Raw genomic sequence first — 16,884 nt, 5'->3', positions numbered from 1 at the left:
GTCTGGGCTCCAGTCAATTTCTGTTGATTGGGGAAGGCCAAGAACCCTGGTCGGTATCAGATTCAGCAAAAGATAAGAAGAATGTGCCGGGCCCAGAAAACAATGAGTCCAGGCTGACTTCCAGACACTGGATTTGAGCGCACAGGAGGTGCGGTTTCTCGGCGAAGGGGATTTAGTTGGGCAGAATAGGGAGTTCTTCTGGGGCCACATTAGGTTTGGGACCATAAAGACAGCCAAGTTCACTGCCTAGTTCGTCGTCTTTCTGCCCCACCGCCCAGTGCTGGGCTGGGCCTGCCGAGATGACGGTGGCTGCAGGCTGGATTTCGCAGGTTGCCTTCCCCATGCTTCTCCTTCCTCCTGGCTGAAATGGGACCCAGGGAGGGGGCTGGGGCCCCATCTGGGGCTGGTGGTCCAGCGAAGAGCCTGGTGGAAAAAGTTAATTGGCTCTCAGCATCCCTCCTTCTCTCTCCCTCTCTCTCCCTCTCTCTCCCTCTCTCTCCCTCGCTCTCCCTCGCTCTCCCTCGCTCTCCCTCTCTCTCCCTCTCTCTCCCTCTCTCTCCCTCTCTCTCTCTCTCTCTCTCTCTCTCTCTCTCCTTGTTGGCCTTTCTCTGTACCAGAAGCTGGGGGAGGGGGGAACTACATTTCCCAGACTTCTTTGCAGCTCTGGTTCTGGATGCAGATTAGGTTCTACCAATGAGAAACGCTCAGGAGAGATTTGGAAGGTAGAAGTGAGGCAGAACTCTGTGTGTGTGTTTAATTATTTAAAATTATTTTAACTTCACTTTAATTAATTTTTGTTCAGCCCTCTAGCGGACCTGTCTCTGTGGATTTGTGGGTGTTGGGCAGCGTTTCTGAACTCAACAGTTCCGGTGGCAGCCTCCTGATCTCCACTGTGCAGAGAAGCAGCTCCCAGGGTGCTGTTCCAACTTATTCCAGGGCTGCTCAAAAGGTGGTCTCACAGGCTGCGTTAATCAGCATCATCTGGGAGCTCGTTAAAAATGCAAAGTCTCCCCCCCTCCCCCCCACCATTGAATCAGAAACTATACGGTGGAACTCAGGAAGCTGCGTTCTTTCAAAGCTGTCCTGCTGACTCCTTTGCACACTAAAGTTTAAGCACCGGCCTATAGCCCCCTCTCTCAGCCCCTCCAACGATGTTGTAAGCTCCTAAATCCTTGTATCCAATCCCTCTCTGCTTGATATGCCTAGAATGGTCCCTGCACTGAACCCTGGCGGATAAAATGCAATCAGAGTTCTAGACGTAAACGGCCAGCGTTTGAATACCAGGTCACCACTTCATAGCCATGGGACCATGGACAAGATACTTTGTAATTTCCATAGCTGGCCATAGCTGTATCTTCCATCCCACATGCTCTTCTAGAATCTTGCCACTCTACTCTCAAGAGGTGCGGTCTGTAGTCCATCCCCTTGAACCTAAACAGGGCTTTGTGAACACCTCAATTAGGAGTCCTCAGGACACCAAGCAACCCCTAAAGTTAAGTCAGAAACATGCAATGAATTCTGCCTTGCTCTCTCAGGATGTTTGCTCTTGGAGAACCCAGCCACCATGCTGTGAGGAAGCCCAAGCAGACTATGGAGGGGTACTGACACCCTCCTTCTACCCTGCCCCTGCTGAGCCCTGAGGCATCAACTTGGCAGTCATGTGAGTGAGCCACCTTGAAAGGAGATCCCTCAGCCTCCAGCAGGATTCTCTAGCTGATGCCACAGGGAGCACCGATAAGCTGCCTTGCCAAGCCCTGCCCAAATTGCAGAGTTGGGAGCAAAATAAATAACTGCTGTTGTTTTAAGCCCCTATATTTTTTGGGGGGTGGGTAATTTGTTACTCAGCAAGAGCTAACTTATATACTTTGTCTCTCTAAAAGCTCAGATCTTTGTTTTTTGGCCGCGCTGTGCAGATTGTGGGACCTTAGTTCCCCGACTGGGGATCGAACCTGCGCCCTCTGCAGTGAAAGCGAGGAGTCCTAACCACTGGACCGCCAGGGAATTCCCTAAAAGTTCAGATCTTACAGTGTTGGTGTGAGGTTTATGAGATAAGGCATGTGCCAGGCCATCAAAGTGCTTCACACATATCAGTGACTCTGGCAGGACTGCCCCTCGGGCACTACCCCCAGCTGCCAACTACCCAGCTTCCTTCCCTAGAGACTCCCCCCTCCAGCTTTCCATTCTTGCAAAATGCCCCACAGAGAGTGGCAGCATCTCCATCACTAAGAACCCACCCAGTGCCAGGTACTGTGCCCTTGAGTCCTTACAAACATCCTTGAGGTGGTGCATGGGGGGAAAACATATGAGCCCATTTTACAGGTGAGCCAGTCGAGGCTCAGAGTGGGCCAGCATCTTGCTCAACACCAGAGGCTGAGTTAGTGGCGTAGCCTGGTCTGTCTGACTCTGAAATCTCTGCCCTCTCCCCACCCCCAGACTAGAAGTTCCTTCAGCACCCACCTCCATCCCATAGGGAGGAGCCCTCACGTGACCTTCCTACAGGATGATGAAAAGTACACTCGGCAGAAACACGGCAGGACAACAATTAATTTATTGAGGGTGAGGCGGGGGGAGGGTCGGGGAGCAGCCTCTCTTGCCCACATGCTCCAGGGCTTCTTTCTCCCCCAGCAGCACCCCTGGAAAACCAAGGTCGGCGGGAGCTGACGGGAGTGAATTCAGGAAGGAAATGGGGGGTCATGGAAGCCAGAAAGGTAGTCAGTTCAGAGGGCGGGTGGGACTTGTGGGGTCAAAGGTGAGGCAAGTTCAGAGATGAAGGGAGAGACTCAGAGGGAGGAGTTGAAGTAAACCAGGGCTTATAGGTCTGGGGGGTGCAATGGGGCTCGTGGGGAGGTCAAGGGTGGAGAGGTCAGGGGTGAAGGAGGGAACATGGAGTTAAAGGTGGGGCTTGTAGGGTCAGAAGTGAAGCTGGGCTCATGGGGGTGTCCAAGGTGGGAGAGTTCAAGGGGGGTCAGAGATAAAGTGGGGCTCAAGGGTCAAAGGTTGGCCGGGGAAGAGGTGCAAGGTTGTAGGGTCAGAGGGGAGTCAGGCTGGGAGGTGAAGCAGGGGGTTCTTGGGGGGGTCAAAGGTCAGCATCCTAGCAGGGCGCTGATGTGAAGTGATGGAGGCGGTCCTAGGCCACCTCCTCCTCGGCCTCCTCCTCAAACTCCCCCTCCTCGGCCGTGGCGTCCTGGTACTGCTGGTACTCGGACACCAGGTCGTTCATGTTGCTCTCGGCCTCGGTGAACTCCATCTCGTCCATGCCCTCGCCCGTGTACCAGTGCAGGAAGGCCTTGCGCCGGAACATGGCCGTGAACTGCTCCGAGATGCGCTTGAACAGCTCCTGGATGGCCGTGCTGTTGCCGATGAAGGTGGCGGCCATCTTCAGGCCGCGGGGCGGGATGTCGCACACGGCCGTCTTCACGTTGTTGGGGATCCACTCCACGAAGTAGCTGCTGTTTTTGCTCTGCACGCTCAGCATCTGCTCATCCACCTCCTTCATGGACATGCGGCCCCGGAACACAGCGGCCACGGTCAGGTAGCGGCCGTGGCGCGGGTCGCAGGCGGCCATCATGTTCTTGGCGTCGAACATCTGCTGGGTGAGCTCGGGCACCGTCAGCGCCCGGTACTGCTGGCTGCCCCGGCTGGTCAGCGGCGCGAAGCCGGGCATGAAGAAGTGCAGGCGCGGGAAGGGCACCATGTTCACGGCCAGCTTGCGCAGGTCGGCGTTGAGCTGGCCCGGGAAGCGCAGGCACGTGGTGACCCCGCTCATGGTGGCCGACACCAGGTGGTTGAGGTCCCCGTAGGTGGGCGTGGTCAGCTTCAGGGTGCGGAAGCAGATGTCGTACAGCGCCTCGTTGTCGATGCAGTAAGTCTCGTCTGTGTTCTCCACCAGCTGGTGCACGGACAGGGTGGCGTTGTAGGGCTCCACCACCGTGTCCGACACCTTGGGCGAGGGCACCACGCTGAAGGTGTTCATGATGCGGTCCGGGAACTCCTCGCGGATCTTGCTGATGAGGAGGGTGCCCATCCCGGACCCCGTGCCCCCGCCCAGCGAGTGGGTCAGCTGGAAGCCCTGCAGGCAGTCACAGCTCTCGGCTTCCTTCCGGACCACGTCCAGGACCGCGTCCACCAGCTCGGCACCCTCTGTGTAGTGGCCCTTGGCCCAGTTGTTGCCGGCTCCAGACTGGCCTGAAGAGGGAAGGGGAGGGGACACCCAGGCTGATATGGGGAAAGCCCACCCTCCACCCCGCTCCCAGCCATCCTAGTAGTTGAATAATAATAACAAAATCATTATTACTATTATTACTGTTATTATTATGACTTGTTCTCTCGGGTTCCATCCTTGCTTCCCTTCACCCAGCAGCCAGAAGGATTCTGATAAAACCTAAATCATGTTCTGCCTTAGCTCAAAATCACCCCAGTTCTTTCATCTTTCAGTAAAAGCCTAAATCCTCCCTTCGGCCCACAAGGCCCTGAATGACCTGCCCCGTCCCCTCCCTGCCCTCCCCTCCTCCCTCTCTCCCCCTCGCTCACTCTGCCCCAAGCACACAGGCCTCCTTGCTGTCCCTGCCACACACCCGGCACAGTCCTGCCTCAGGGCCTTTGCATATGCTGTTCCCTCTGCCTGGAATGCTGTTCCCTCAGATACCTACATGGCTCCCTCTTTCCCCTTCTTTAGGACTTCGTTACCCTCCGCAGAAGTGATAAACCTGTTTTTTTTTAATTGGTCATGTTTATTGTCTGTAATTTCACTGGGGAATGCAAGCTCCAGAGGTCAAGGATTAGGATTAGAATATTGGCTGGTATTTTTGTGAGCAGGTAACATTTCTTCTTGCCCCCTCCTCTGCTTCCATCCTGGTCTGGCCCCCTCATTGCCCATCTGGATCAGGAGAGTTCCTTCTGCTTTAGTCCTCCCACAGCCTCCCCCCAGTCTGTTCTCCTTGCAGCAGCCAGAGGGCACCAGTGAGCACCTGAGTCAGGTCCTGTTCCTTCTCTGTCCACAGCCCTCCAGGATTCCCACCTCCCCGGGATAAAAGCCCAAATCTTCCCTACAGCCTACAAGGCCCTGCACGACCTGCCCCCATCTCCTCCCTGCCCTCCCCTCCTCCCTCTCTCCCCTTCCCTCACTCTGCTCCAGCCACATGGGCCTCCTCACTGTTCCTCCAACACACCAGGCCTGGTCCTGCCCCAGGGCCTTTGCACGTGCTGTGCCCTCTGCCTGGAATGCTCTAACCCCAGATACTCCCCTGACTGACTCTTCAGGTCTCTGTTCAATGTCACCTCCTCTGAGAGAATAGGATTTGAATTGGGTGGTCTGGCTCCTGAGTCCACACTTTTCTACCACCTCCCCTGCCTCACCTACCAGAGGCCACAGAATCTTTTTGCCTGACTGGAGCCACCCATAATCATCCTAGAATCCCTCACATCTCTTGGTCAACCTCATTTAGTCTTTCCACAGCCACTTCCTGAGGACCTATTGTGTGTCATACCCACACATGACCATCATTATCTTCCTGAATCTTTGCACAGACCAGAGAGGGGAAGTCACTCGTCCAAGGTCACATAGCTTGTCCCATCAATCCCTAGACTCCAGAGTAAACTACTGTGTACTAGGAGGAGGGGCCTGGGGGAGGGGGAGCCTGGGGCCTGATGTCAGGTGGGGATGTGCATTTAGCTTGACCTAGAGGTACCAGGAAATGTTTCCTACACGGTTGTTCAGAGTGTGCAGGCCCCTTCAATCTGAGGGCTGCAAATGTGCCCACTGTCTTCACATATGCTGTTCCTTCTGTCTTACACACCTTTCCTCCCTTCATTGCCTTTTGGTCAACCCTAGTCCTATTCATCTTTTAGGCTGCAGACATTAATAGTGACAATGATAATAAAAATGACAACAGAACATCAAATGCTTAGTTATCTTTTCCTCTGTGCTAGGCATTGTTCTGAGTTCTTTATACGTGTTAGTGGCTTTAAGTCTCACCATCCTGAAAAGTAAGTTTTTGTATAATCCCTGTTTGAAAGATGAGGAGACGGGCACAGAGAGATTGAAGGGCCTGTCCAAAATCACCAAGATGCCTCAATCAGTGGCTGAGTTTGACTTATTTCTCTTCTCTTCCCAGCTCCCTCCACCAGCTTGGGGGTGGGGGCAGAGAGCTTTATCTGTTTTATTCTTGGCTATATTCCCAGGGGGCACAGTAGGGCCTGGTATGCAGTAGGTGCTAATAAGTGTTTGTCGACTGCATGATGTGGCAGAACAGGGATTTGAACACCACAGTCTGGCTCAGGTCCATACTGTTAAATTAAAATGCTACCTTCTCCGGGAAGCCTTTCCTACCCTGCGCCTCCCCTGGATTCCCACAGTGGCCTGTGTATCCGCTTTCCCCGCTGGCCTCTGGGTTCCTGAGTCTAGATGCTAGGTGAAGAATTTTCACCAAGCATGTGGAAGTGAAAGAATCTGGGGAGTGGGGGCTTCCCTGCCTGTGTCTCATGATGGTGACTCACCAAACACAAAGTTGTCAGGACGAAAGATCTGGCCGAAGGGACCTGAGCGGACAGAGTCCATGGTGCCCGGCTCGAGGTCCACCAGCACAGCTCTGGGGACGTAATTTCCTCCTGCAGAGAAGCAGATGGAGAGCAGCTTGGTCAGCGCCTGGAGCCAGTATCCTGTCCCCTCCCAGGCCCTCGCCACCCCCACTCTGGCAGGTGCCCCCTGTCCCTTACCTGTGGCCTCATTGTAGTACACGTTGATTCTCTCCAGCTGCAGGTCACTGTCCCCATGGTATGTGCCAGTGGGATCGATGCCATGCTCATCACTGATCACCTCCCAAAACTGGGGGGGGAGGGCAGTGGTAAGGACCAAGAAGGTGGAGCCGGTGGCCAGGTCTGCCCCACCTCCATCTTCTGGGCTCAGGACCCCCACTCACCTCCCTAGCTGCCACCTGTCCCCCAGGCAAGGTGAGTGTGGAACCTAGAGGCAGAGTGGGCGGACGAGGATGAGGCAGCAAGAAGGGATCGGTGGGGGCGGGGTGGAGCAGACTCACCACCGCAGCCCAGCGGGCTGGGGTCAGCGCTCCCTGGCTGCTGCCGTGGGGAGGGGCGGGGTCTCTTTGTGCGTGTGTAGGGGACAGTGAGCCAGCTGTGAGGCCAGCTGTGGCAAGCGGACAGAAGCCTGGGCCCCACCCCCAGGGGCCTCTTTGTTCCCAGCTTGGCCCTGCCCCCTGCGCCCTTCCCCACCGTCCCTGGGGTGCTGGCCTCCTGGGGGGCCCCGTTCCCCAAAAGGCCCATGGTGGAAGAGCTCTGCGGAGCTCGGTGGACCGCGCTCCGCATCTCTCGACCGCCTCCCCAGGCCCGGTCCCTCGCGTACCTTGGCTCCGATCTGGTTGCCGCACTGGCCGGCCTGCAGGTGCACGATCTCCCGCATGGCGGCGGCGCTGATGGTGGACACGGCGGCGCTGGTGCTGATGCTGGGAACTGCGGCAGCGAGGCGGGTGGTGGACGCGGCGGCGGCGGCGGCGAAGCACGGTCCCTGCGCTCCCGGGGCGCCTCTATATGAGCGGGCGGGGCTCGCGTCACTGCAGGTCACCGGCCCGCTCCGCCCCCCGGTCCCGCCCCGGGACGGAGGGTGCGGGGATTGACGGATACCCCTCCCCTGCCGCCTGGAGACCTCTGGGGACAGGGGCTGGGGCGAGCCGGGGCTCCGTGCGCCCCCCACCCCGGGCCGTGGCGGGGGGTGAAACCTCTCAGGCACCAACAGTACCATCTTCCTCCATCCCACCCCTCCCGCCCCCAGCCAGGCTTGGCGACCCGGGTTTTGCAGGGATTGGGCGGGGGGAGGGAGAGCGCCCGGTAAACAAGCAGCCGGGAGATTCTGCCTCTCCCGGCTCTCGCCCCGAACGACCCTGCCTCAGTTTCTCCGTCCCAAGCCTCCCTCCCCATTCCGTTTAGTTCTCGTTCGCCAGACCCTCGCATTAACCGAGAGGGCTCCTAGTGGGGCCGTTCGCCAGACCCTCGCATTAACCGAGAGGGCTGCTAGTGGGGCCGAGCTGGCCGCTCCGGAGCAGCCGACAGTTTTGGGAGGAGGGGGCAGTCGGTTTCTGCAGGACTTGTCTTGAAGCTGGGTAGTAAGTAAAACCACGATTTCCCTTCCATGTTTGACTGCGGATGCTTTTGGAAGCTGATGGAGGTTTGGGGGGGACTGTTCGCTCCCCCTGGACACCTCGGTTGGGCTTTGGGTCTGTCGCAGGTGGGGTCACCCTCAGCCTTGTCTGGGGTCGAACATCAAAGATTAAGACTTATAGCTGGATTACATACTGCGGGGATAGAGGGCTTCCGGCGGGCTGCCTTACTCCCCCCAGATCGGCACCTCTCTGCTCCATTGTTATAATTTATTCCAATCCATCGTCCTGCCTTTGCATTTATTACTATTATGACCTTGCACAGGCCACTTGGCTTCCCTCTGGCTGAATTTCCTGCAAGATGGGGCTGTTAGGAACCCTCTAGGCGGTTGAGAGGGTCCAAAGATGGCCCAGTTAACAAGATGGCCCCGGTTTCCCCTCGCAGAGTAAACGATAAATTGTAGCTATTAGTATTACAATTATTATTGTAATCATGGGCAAGACTTCCTGTGCTGCCCCACAAGCGAAGGCCAGACTTCTTGGGGCCACTTTCTGCTGGCAGCCTCCGGCTCTGCCATCCCTGGAAGCCTCTCCCTCCTCCTCCACGGCTTCTGGCCACTGCGGGGTGGGGGTGGGATTAGCCAGGTCGGCTGAAGGGCTGGGACCTCACGCTCTCACCAGTGGCTTCCAATTTTGTGGTTCTCAACAGGGAGCGATTCTGCCCCGTAGGGACACTTGGCAATGTCTGGAGATGTTTTTGGTTGTTATGCCTGGATGGGTGTGTGTGTGTGTTACTGGCATCTAGTGAGTGGATGTTGCTAAACATTCTAGGGTGCACAGGACAGTCTCCCCCTCCCCCCAAAGAATTATCTGGTCCAAATGTCAATAGTGCTCAAGGTTGAGAAACACTGTTATTTGAGAAAAACAAACAATCAAAAAACAACTGAGTTAGATCTTTAGGCTCACACTAGACACCAGAATAAACTCCTGATGGATCAGACAGTACAAACGAGGGTGACCCCCCTCCCCCTCCCCCCAGCAGCTGTGAATTACTTCCTCTCTCTGTGATTTAAACGTGTACAGCATCCTGGGACTTCAGTAGGTCAGATGATTATGGAGCACAGTCTCCTGGGGGTCAGCAGAATCCCCTAAGCCAGAAATTCTCAGCTGGCGGTGGTTCTCCACCCCCCCCCCCCCCCCCCCCCCCCCCGCCCCACCAACACACAGGGGAAACTTGACAATGTCTGGAGTCATTTTTGATCTTTACAACTTGGGGCTGTTATTGGCATCCAGTGGGTGGAGCCTAGGGAGGCTGCTCAGCGTCCTACGGTGCACAGGGCTGGCCTCTGCAGCAAAGGATAATCTGGTCCCAAATGCCAATGGCAATAGCCAAGGTCGAGAAACCTGACTGAGACTTCTGAGGTTATCAAATGTTCTTACGGTTGATCCCCGAGACCCGGTTCCCGGATTGAAATAGGAAGTCCATCAACGCATGTTAATATCTGTCAAAAATTCATAAACCCTGTGTTGGCATTTTATTATTTAATACATCAAGAATCATCAAAACATAAAAGTGGAAGTGGCCCTGCTGGGAGGGGCTGATTTGGGGTTCAGGCGCAGAAAAATGGGGCTTCCTGTGTCACCCCACCAGGGCAAGGCTGATTTGGGGTCAGGGCTGAGCTCCAGGGAGGTGGGGCTTCCTGGATTAGCCCACCTTGGTAGGGATAGCCCCCTGGAGAGCACAGGTTCTGGTGAGCAATGGGTGCCCTCTATCTTTCTCTGAATCGGGGCATCCCTTGGGTTCCCTGAGGGCCCTCAGGGGAGGAATACAGAGAGGGGAAATGAGGAGGAAAGTGGCGAGCAGGGGATGGGTGGTCTTCTAGCACCTGGAGCTTCTGGGACTTGACATCACCCAAGATGTAGAAAGCCCGCAGGGATGAAGTGGGGAGGGGTTGGGGTGGGCTGACGTCACCTACACCCCAAGGCTGCTCCCTCTTCAGTCTGGCCTCTCCCGGGCTCCCTTCCTGGGAGATGAGGAGTGCCAGGTGTACCCAATGGCTCTCGGGCAAGCAGAGCCTCACTGGTACCCAGGTGCCCCACGGCATCACTTACCACCCAGAAAGCCATCAAAGCTCCCTGCAAGAATCCGAAGATGGCATCGTAGGGTTGGTGCCGTGGTCCAAGACCCGGATGTAGCCAAGGACAAGAAAAGGAGCTGGATGGTGGGCCGTAAGAGCCAGATTTTCTGTCCCCAGGAACTGGCCTGTACCTAGAGCTGGAAGGCGGGTGGGCAGCGTCTTGAAACCCTGGGAGCAGGTATCCAGAGGGACTCCACCCGGCGGCTGCGTTTTTGTGCCCACCGGCCTGTCTGAGCCTGTCAATTTTATATGGAAATGGATTTCAGCCTCTAAAGAGGGTAGGGGCTGTGGCCCCCGAAACCATCATTGTAAGAGAACTTCATGCTATTAATATTGGGAGAATTGTTAGATGGTGAATGATTTCCCAAGAGTCAGATGAGGCCCTCCGGATACGCTCATACTGTGACCCGGCACTGCCACTTTCTGCCAGTGTCAGATCTCTAATCAAAGCAGGTTGGCCTCATCAGGGGGCCCTCAAAAAGCAGAGTTTGGGCTCTTGGTTTTGAAATGGAAAACAGAAAAAAAAAAAGGTGGGGGAATTCCCCGAGACCCAGAACATTCTGTTCACAAAGTTGACCATTCGGTCCATAAAATCAGGGGAAGGCCCGACTCCTAGCTGTGTGTGGTCGGTCTGTGCACCTCCTGGCATTGTTGGCGTGCTCCCCTGGGACGGAGGGAGTCTGTTTTGCCTGCTATTAATGATATTAGTGACCTTTAGGGCAGATCCTGTTCTAAATACTTTGAGCGAGTCAGCTCATTTATGTGTTAACTCATGAAACCACAACCCTAGGGGGCAAGTGCTATTTCCACACCCATTTGACAGATGAGGAAATGGAGGCCCAAGGACATTGAGTGTCTCACGCAAGGTCATACACAGTTGAGGCTGGGAATAGAGCATGTACATTCCAGCTCCAAAGCCCTGCTATCACTACAGGAGGCTGTAGTTACTTTGTTACTTTGTCTTTAAAAAAAAGGGGGGCCGGCTGGCAGTCGAATGGGCTGCCTTTCAGGAAGAAAACGTTGCTGGTGTGAAGGCAGCCGTGTAGCATCACGTGCACTGTGGCCAGGGCTTCTGTGTCGTTGTGTCTGCCCACCACGGTGCCCGGGTGCTCTGGGCTGGCTCCGATGTGTGCGATCCGCTTCTGCCAGCCGAGTCTATGCCTGTGGGTCATCGGCTCCTTCCCAGGGGTTCCCCCACCCCCCGCCCTGCTCCTCCTGCCACTTTATTACCCAAAACTTAGAGCTACACCTCAGCTGGGTCTGATTTCCCTTCCCCCCGCCCTTGGTGGAGCCCAGCCCTGGGCATGGACCCAGCCTGGCATGGGCCCTCTCCAGCTGCAGGGAGGGGGAGACAGAGCGTTCTGGAAGTTGCTGTTCTGGGACAGGGATGCTGAATGAGTCTTAAGAGAAGATGGGCCCTCCCCGTTCTCGCCCTCCTGACTCTGGGGGAACACACAAGCTCTATGGAAGCTGTGTCTGGCACTGCAGGCACCAAGCATGGGGTGGGGGCGGGCGGGGGGACAATGGAGTATTTTCTGGCCTTGCCGGGTGTGCAGCCCACCTCGGGCCAACACTCACCACCAAATACACCATGGAGTACATCCCGATGGAGGCGTCCACAGAATAGAAGGATTTCCTGGGGGACGGGCAGGGGCAGGGTGGACATCAGCTGGGGCTGGGGTGGGGTGGGGATGCCTCCTGGGTTCCCCTCCTTGACCGCCCAGTCGCCTGACATGGAGGACGTCTTTGGGGTGCCCTGTGCAGGTGTAGTTGGTGACGTAGCCGCTCTCGAGGTCAAAGGAGGCTGGGTCGGGCAGGCACGTGGCCAGGAAGTGGGGCCGCAGGTGACCTGTGGTCATATTGGCAATGCTGGTCGGGGAGCAGCTGGCCAGGCCGCCAAAAATGAAGGTGCCCAGCTGCTTGTAGATCATGGCCGTGTAAGTGCCGCTCATGAAGGCTGATGAGCTCAGCTGCAAGAGCTTGACACGAATCAACTCTCCCAGGCTGATCTGTGGGGCCGTGTGAGAGGGGTGAGGGGTCACTGCTGAGGGCCGAGGGCGCAACAAGAGTGGGAAAACCCCAACCCTTTGTCTCAGACAGGTTCATATGGAAGGGAGGCTGTTCTTGCCCAGTAAACCAGGCAAAAGGGTGGGGCTTCTCATTCCATCCCCCCCCACACACAGATGGGTGGCTTCTCCCACCCTTGTGCCTGAAATGGGCAGGACTTCCTAAGCCAGTAAGGCTTCCCATATCATCAAGAAAGGGGGGGGGGGTCCCATAACTGAAAGGGGCGGGACTTCCTGTTATACCAGGAAAAGAGGCGGGGCATCTCCCTAGTTTATGTCAGACATAGGTAGGATTTCCTGTCCCATATCTGAAAGGGGCGGGACTTCCTGTTATACCAGGAAAAGAGGTGGGTCATCTCCCTAGTTTATGTCAGACATAGGCAGGATTTCCCATCTCATATATGAAAGGGGTGGGGCTTCCTGTTATACCAGGAAAAAAGGATAGACTTCCTCCCAAATGCCTGAAACTGATGGAACTTCCCTTGTCACTGGGAGAAAGAGGCAGGATGTTCCATGTTTGAAAGGGGGAGATTTCCCAGATCCCCAGAAAAGGGGCAGGACTGCTTCCTGCCTTCTGCATATAAGGAATGGGGCTTCCCTGTCCACTGGGGGGCAGGGGCTGAACTTCTTGTTCCATACCTAAGGCAGAGAGGTGGGTGTTTCCTCTATATTATGTCAAAAGTGGGGGGCTAACATTTTCCTCAAGGAAAGGAGTTTTATGCCATCAAGCAGTGAGATTTCCCATTTCAGTAGGAAAAGAGGTGGTACTTCCTCCTGCCTTAGATCTATAATGGGTGGGGGTTTCCACTTTGCCAGAAAAACAGGTGAACTTTCCCATGTTGTGTCACCATGGCCTGAGTTGAAAGTGGCCACCCTCTTACCGTGAAAATGGAGATGAAGAAGCCCATCTTTATGAGTGCCGAGTCTTCGATGATGTAATGGACCACTCGGGGGTATTGGATGGTGGTGTCATTGCAAAAGAAGCCCTGGATGTGGGGTACCAGCAAACCGGTCTCATTCAGCACGATGGGGAGACTGACTGCAGGGGGTGGAGATGACCCCACTCATGGATGGGTCAACTGAGGTTTACCCTCCTTAGGCCTTCCGGCCAGTCTGTCCTCCCGGCATCTCCACAGGCTGGACATGGGGACATGCGCAGAGAGCACAGTATGGCCAGGAGGCCAGAGGAGGCCAGAGCCCCAGGGACCCATTCACTGGTGGGGTCCTGTGAATGAGATGGGTGAGGGGTTAATATAAGGAGGGGATAAGTGTGGAAGGGCTCGCTCTTTCTGTATGTGTGTGTGTCCTGATGTATGTGTGTATGATTGTGGCTCTGCGTGTCTGTGTGTGAATGTGTGTGTGTGTGTTGATGGGTATCTATGTCTATGACATGCGTATGTGGTGTGAATAGGTGTCTGTGGTACACATGGGTATATGTCTGAGTGTGTGTGCTCCTCTCTGCAATGTGTGTGTGTGTGCGTGTGTGTGTGTGTGAGAGAGAGAGAGTGAGAGAGAGCGATTATGCACTGTGTCCATGGATGTGTGTGTTGTGTTGGTGTGTGTGTGTGCTTGTATCTGGGATCTGTGTATGTGTTCATGTCTATATCCATGGCTCTGTGGCTGATTGAGCTGGGAGGGGAGATACTGGTGGCAAAGTTGTGTGTGAGCAGTGTCCAGGGCCCCTCACCTGACACTGCCATCCTGAATTCAGACAGACCAAGGGGCTTGTCTCCAGCAGGTGCCAGGCTCTCTGTCTGGCCCACTCATCCTCAAAGCCTACACCCAGGCCTCCCTCCCCTGTCTTGACCCTGTCATCCTGTCACCCACTGAAGTTTAGTGGAGCCAGGCAGCTGGAACCCAGCCTCCCACAGTCCCCAGCTCCCTTACTGGGCTGGGAGGGCAAAGCTAGTATCCCAGCCTGGCCTCTCCTCCCCAGTGAGGAGGTTTTGGTCACTAGCTCTGCCCACCGGGGAATGGGGAGGGACGGCCCTGGTATATGCCAGCCACACATCTAGACCCCAAGCAAGCTCAGGCCACGCAGATTCCCAAACACACAGGGTCTGACATGCACAATTATACAATACAACCGCACAGTCTGACCCAGACACCCAAATTCAGATGTACACACACAGACATATAATGCAACAATATACCCACAATACACATAGGCCCATATAGACCCCCCCCACACACCTGGCTACACAAATACCATTGGATCTGCCCCCAGCCCAGATGCATAGTCACGGGCTCCCATAGATCAAGTGCATGCATAGGAGTCACCCACAATGAACACACCCCCCGAAAACCAATGCAACACCCCCGAAAACCAATGCAACACACAACACAGCAACACAACATGCAACCCAGAGACCCGAAGGAACACACACACACCCACGCACACACACGTGTGCATGAGCATACACACACAGAATCATACTCATTCACATGGATATAAGTTCAACACAGACCAGCCCCAGATACGGACAGACCCAGGGGCTTGCACACAACATACACAGTCAAACATACACGGAGATACACAATACAAACATACCTCCCCCACTATAGACACATAGACTCAGATCCACAACTCAAAGAGACATGCAGCAAATAAAATCATATGAAAGACTGAAAAAAAAAAAAAAAGATGCACAGCCAGATGCTCACCCAGCACCCAGACCCAGGAAGACAGGTAAACACACAAAGCCACGCTTGTGGAGAGTCCCTATCGTCCCCATTCACACGGACACACATTGACCCAGACATCCCGGAAACATGTCGATGAACACACCGATGTGAAGACACACAGCCCAAGTACACACACCAGGGCAGGCAGCCAGCCCCCAATCTAGCGACCCTCAGATAAAGACAGGAAGACAGACCCCTCCGCTGCCCCTTGGGTGTCCGCATGGTGGTGGTGCGGGGCGCTCAAGGACGCTGGGGAGGGGGCTCACCCGGCAGCAGACAGAACACATCCAAAGCCACCAACAGCTTGGCGGTCCAGCAGTGTGGCAGCAGATGGCACGGGGGTGGTTCTCCGCGGGTCCCCCGGCCACAGGCACTGGTACCGGACCACCAGCTCGGGCAAGGCCAAGACAGTATGTGGTAAGCTTATCGACTGTGGGGGGCGAAGGGGTGGGCACGCCCACCCAGACTGGGATTAGAGCTCGAGAGTCGGGCCGGATACAGCGGGGAGAGGCTGGCCTGAATGGTGAAGACCAAGGTGGGCAGGGGCGGGGTCCCATTGTAGGGCAGTAATTAGATGACCAAGGGGGCGTGGCCTTCCCGAGGACGGCCCTGGGGCTGGGGAAACTGAGGCCTGTCTGACTCCGTTAGCTAGGAGCCCCCATCCCATACAGGGACTTGACTGATTTGGGGTAAGGTCTTGAAAGCGTGGGTGAGGTCTGGAAGAAGGTAGAGAGAGGAACAAAATGGGCGGGGCCTAAATGCTCAGACAAAATGCTCAGAGACCCGCAGGCTGTGGTGTCCCCAGGGAAGTTCATTCTAAGGATGGGGATGGTTCGAAGGCCTGGACTGGGAAGGGGACAGGGAGTTCTGGAAAAGTGTAACCCAGGGCAGGGCCGAGGATTTCAGATAGGAGACAATAGAAGGGCAGAGACGGGGGAGAGGATGGTGCAGGACGAAGAAAAGTAGAAAAGTGGGTGGGGTAGGAAGGTGGGCAAGGCCTGGAAGGTTGCTGTCTGAGAAGTGGGCGGAGCCTAGGGAGAATGATGGGAAAGTGGGCGAGACTGGGGGTGGGCAGGGCTTGAGACAATGATGGCTAGGAAGTGGGAGGGGCCTGGGAGAATGACATAGAAGTGGGAGGGGCTGATGAGAGGGCAGGGCTTGGGAGATTGGGATCAACTCTGGGAGGGGCAAGCCCACCTTTTTCAGGGTTCCGCGGGTCAAAGTCATATCGGAGTTGACGAGAGTCCTCCTGGGCCAGCGGTCTCCGTGCTGGGCATTGCAGACCTTGGGCGATTCCCTGGTGGTAATTTTCGGGCTGAGAGCCAAGCTAGGTAGGTGGGTCCCTTCCATCTCTATCAACGGTTGCCCTGTCTTGCCCCGCCCCGCCGAGAGTCCTCGCCGTTCCTCATTGGTCGGGCGCGGACCAATGGGAATTCGCCGCCGGGCTTATCGCGTCTTCCACCATCCCCGGAGCAGCACCCTCCCCTCGGGGACCCTGGATCGCGCCAAGTGGGGACGGGTGAGGGTCTTCCATCCCACTCTTGCTTCCCACGCCCTGTTCCCTTGTCCAAGGCCGTCTGATCCCGCTCCGGCCGCCCGTGTCCCCGCTCCCCCGTTGCCACGCACCTTCCTCCGGGCTTTGCAGTCGGTGCCGAAGCACCTTTCCTTCCTTTCAGCCTAGACGCCCCCCTCCCAACGACCCATTCAGTGCAGCCCTGGACTGAGGCGCCCGGTCCACCAGGGGTCGCCCGCGGCCTACACTGGGTGTTGCTTCCAAGGAAAGGGACCCAGAGGTTCCTTAAGGGAGGGAGGGATAGGCCCCCAAAAGGAGGGCCTGGGTCCCCTCTGTAGGGGGTGGATCTTGGATGGCTCGAAGGGTGGGACCTG

The 16,884-nt window shown here is 56.0% G+C and overlaps 2 protein-coding genes across 4 annotated transcripts; both read right to left on the bottom strand.

Moving 5' to 3' along the window:
- Positions 1 to 2,526: 2,526 nt before the first annotated feature.
- On the bottom strand, positions 2,527 to 7,580 carry TUBB4A (tubulin beta 4A class IVa). The gene is made up of 4 exons (XM_067734021.1): positions 7,358 to 7,580; positions 6,715 to 6,823; positions 6,496 to 6,606; positions 2,527 to 4,185 (listed from the first exon to the last, which is right to left on the bottom strand). Exons 1-4 carry the CDS (start codon positions 7,412 to 7,414, stop codon positions 3,128 to 3,130), a joined length of 1,335 nt encoding a protein of 444 aa, XP_067590122.1. The 5' UTR covers positions 7,415 to 7,580; the 3' UTR covers positions 2,527 to 3,127.
- Positions 7,581 to 8,809: 1,229 nt separating this feature from the next.
- LOC137222574 (phospholipid phosphatase 3-like) lies at positions 8,810 to 16,384 on the bottom strand. Of its 3 annotated transcripts, XR_010942497.1 has the most exons (4): positions 16,195 to 16,326; positions 15,264 to 15,427; positions 13,194 to 13,351; positions 8,810 to 12,255 (listed from the first exon to the last, which is right to left on the bottom strand). XR_010942497.1 is itself a non-coding variant. In XM_067734022.1 (3 exons), exons 1-3 carry the CDS (start codon positions 16,345 to 16,347, stop codon positions 11,821 to 11,823), a joined length of 693 nt encoding a protein of 230 aa, XP_067590123.1. In that variant the 3' UTR covers positions 8,810 to 11,820. The 3 variants fall into 3 exon arrangements, 1 of the variants encoding a protein (XP_067590123.1); XM_067734022.1 differs by lacking the exon at positions 15,264 to 15,427 and having other exon boundaries at positions 13,194 to 13,298; positions 16,195 to 16,347; XR_010942496.1 differs by lacking the exons at positions 8,810 to 12,255; positions 15,264 to 15,427 and having other exon boundaries at positions 12,276 to 13,351; positions 16,195 to 16,384.
- Positions 16,385 to 16,884: the final 500 nt, after the last annotated feature.

Source organism: Pseudorca crassidens, chromosome 3 (assembly GCF_039906515.1).
Source record: "Pseudorca crassidens isolate mPseCra1 chromosome 3, mPseCra1.hap1, whole genome shotgun sequence".
NCBI lineage: Eukaryota > Metazoa > Chordata > Mammalia > Artiodactyla > Delphinidae > Pseudorca > Pseudorca crassidens.
This window is presented reverse-complemented; position numbering and strand designations above follow the sequence as displayed.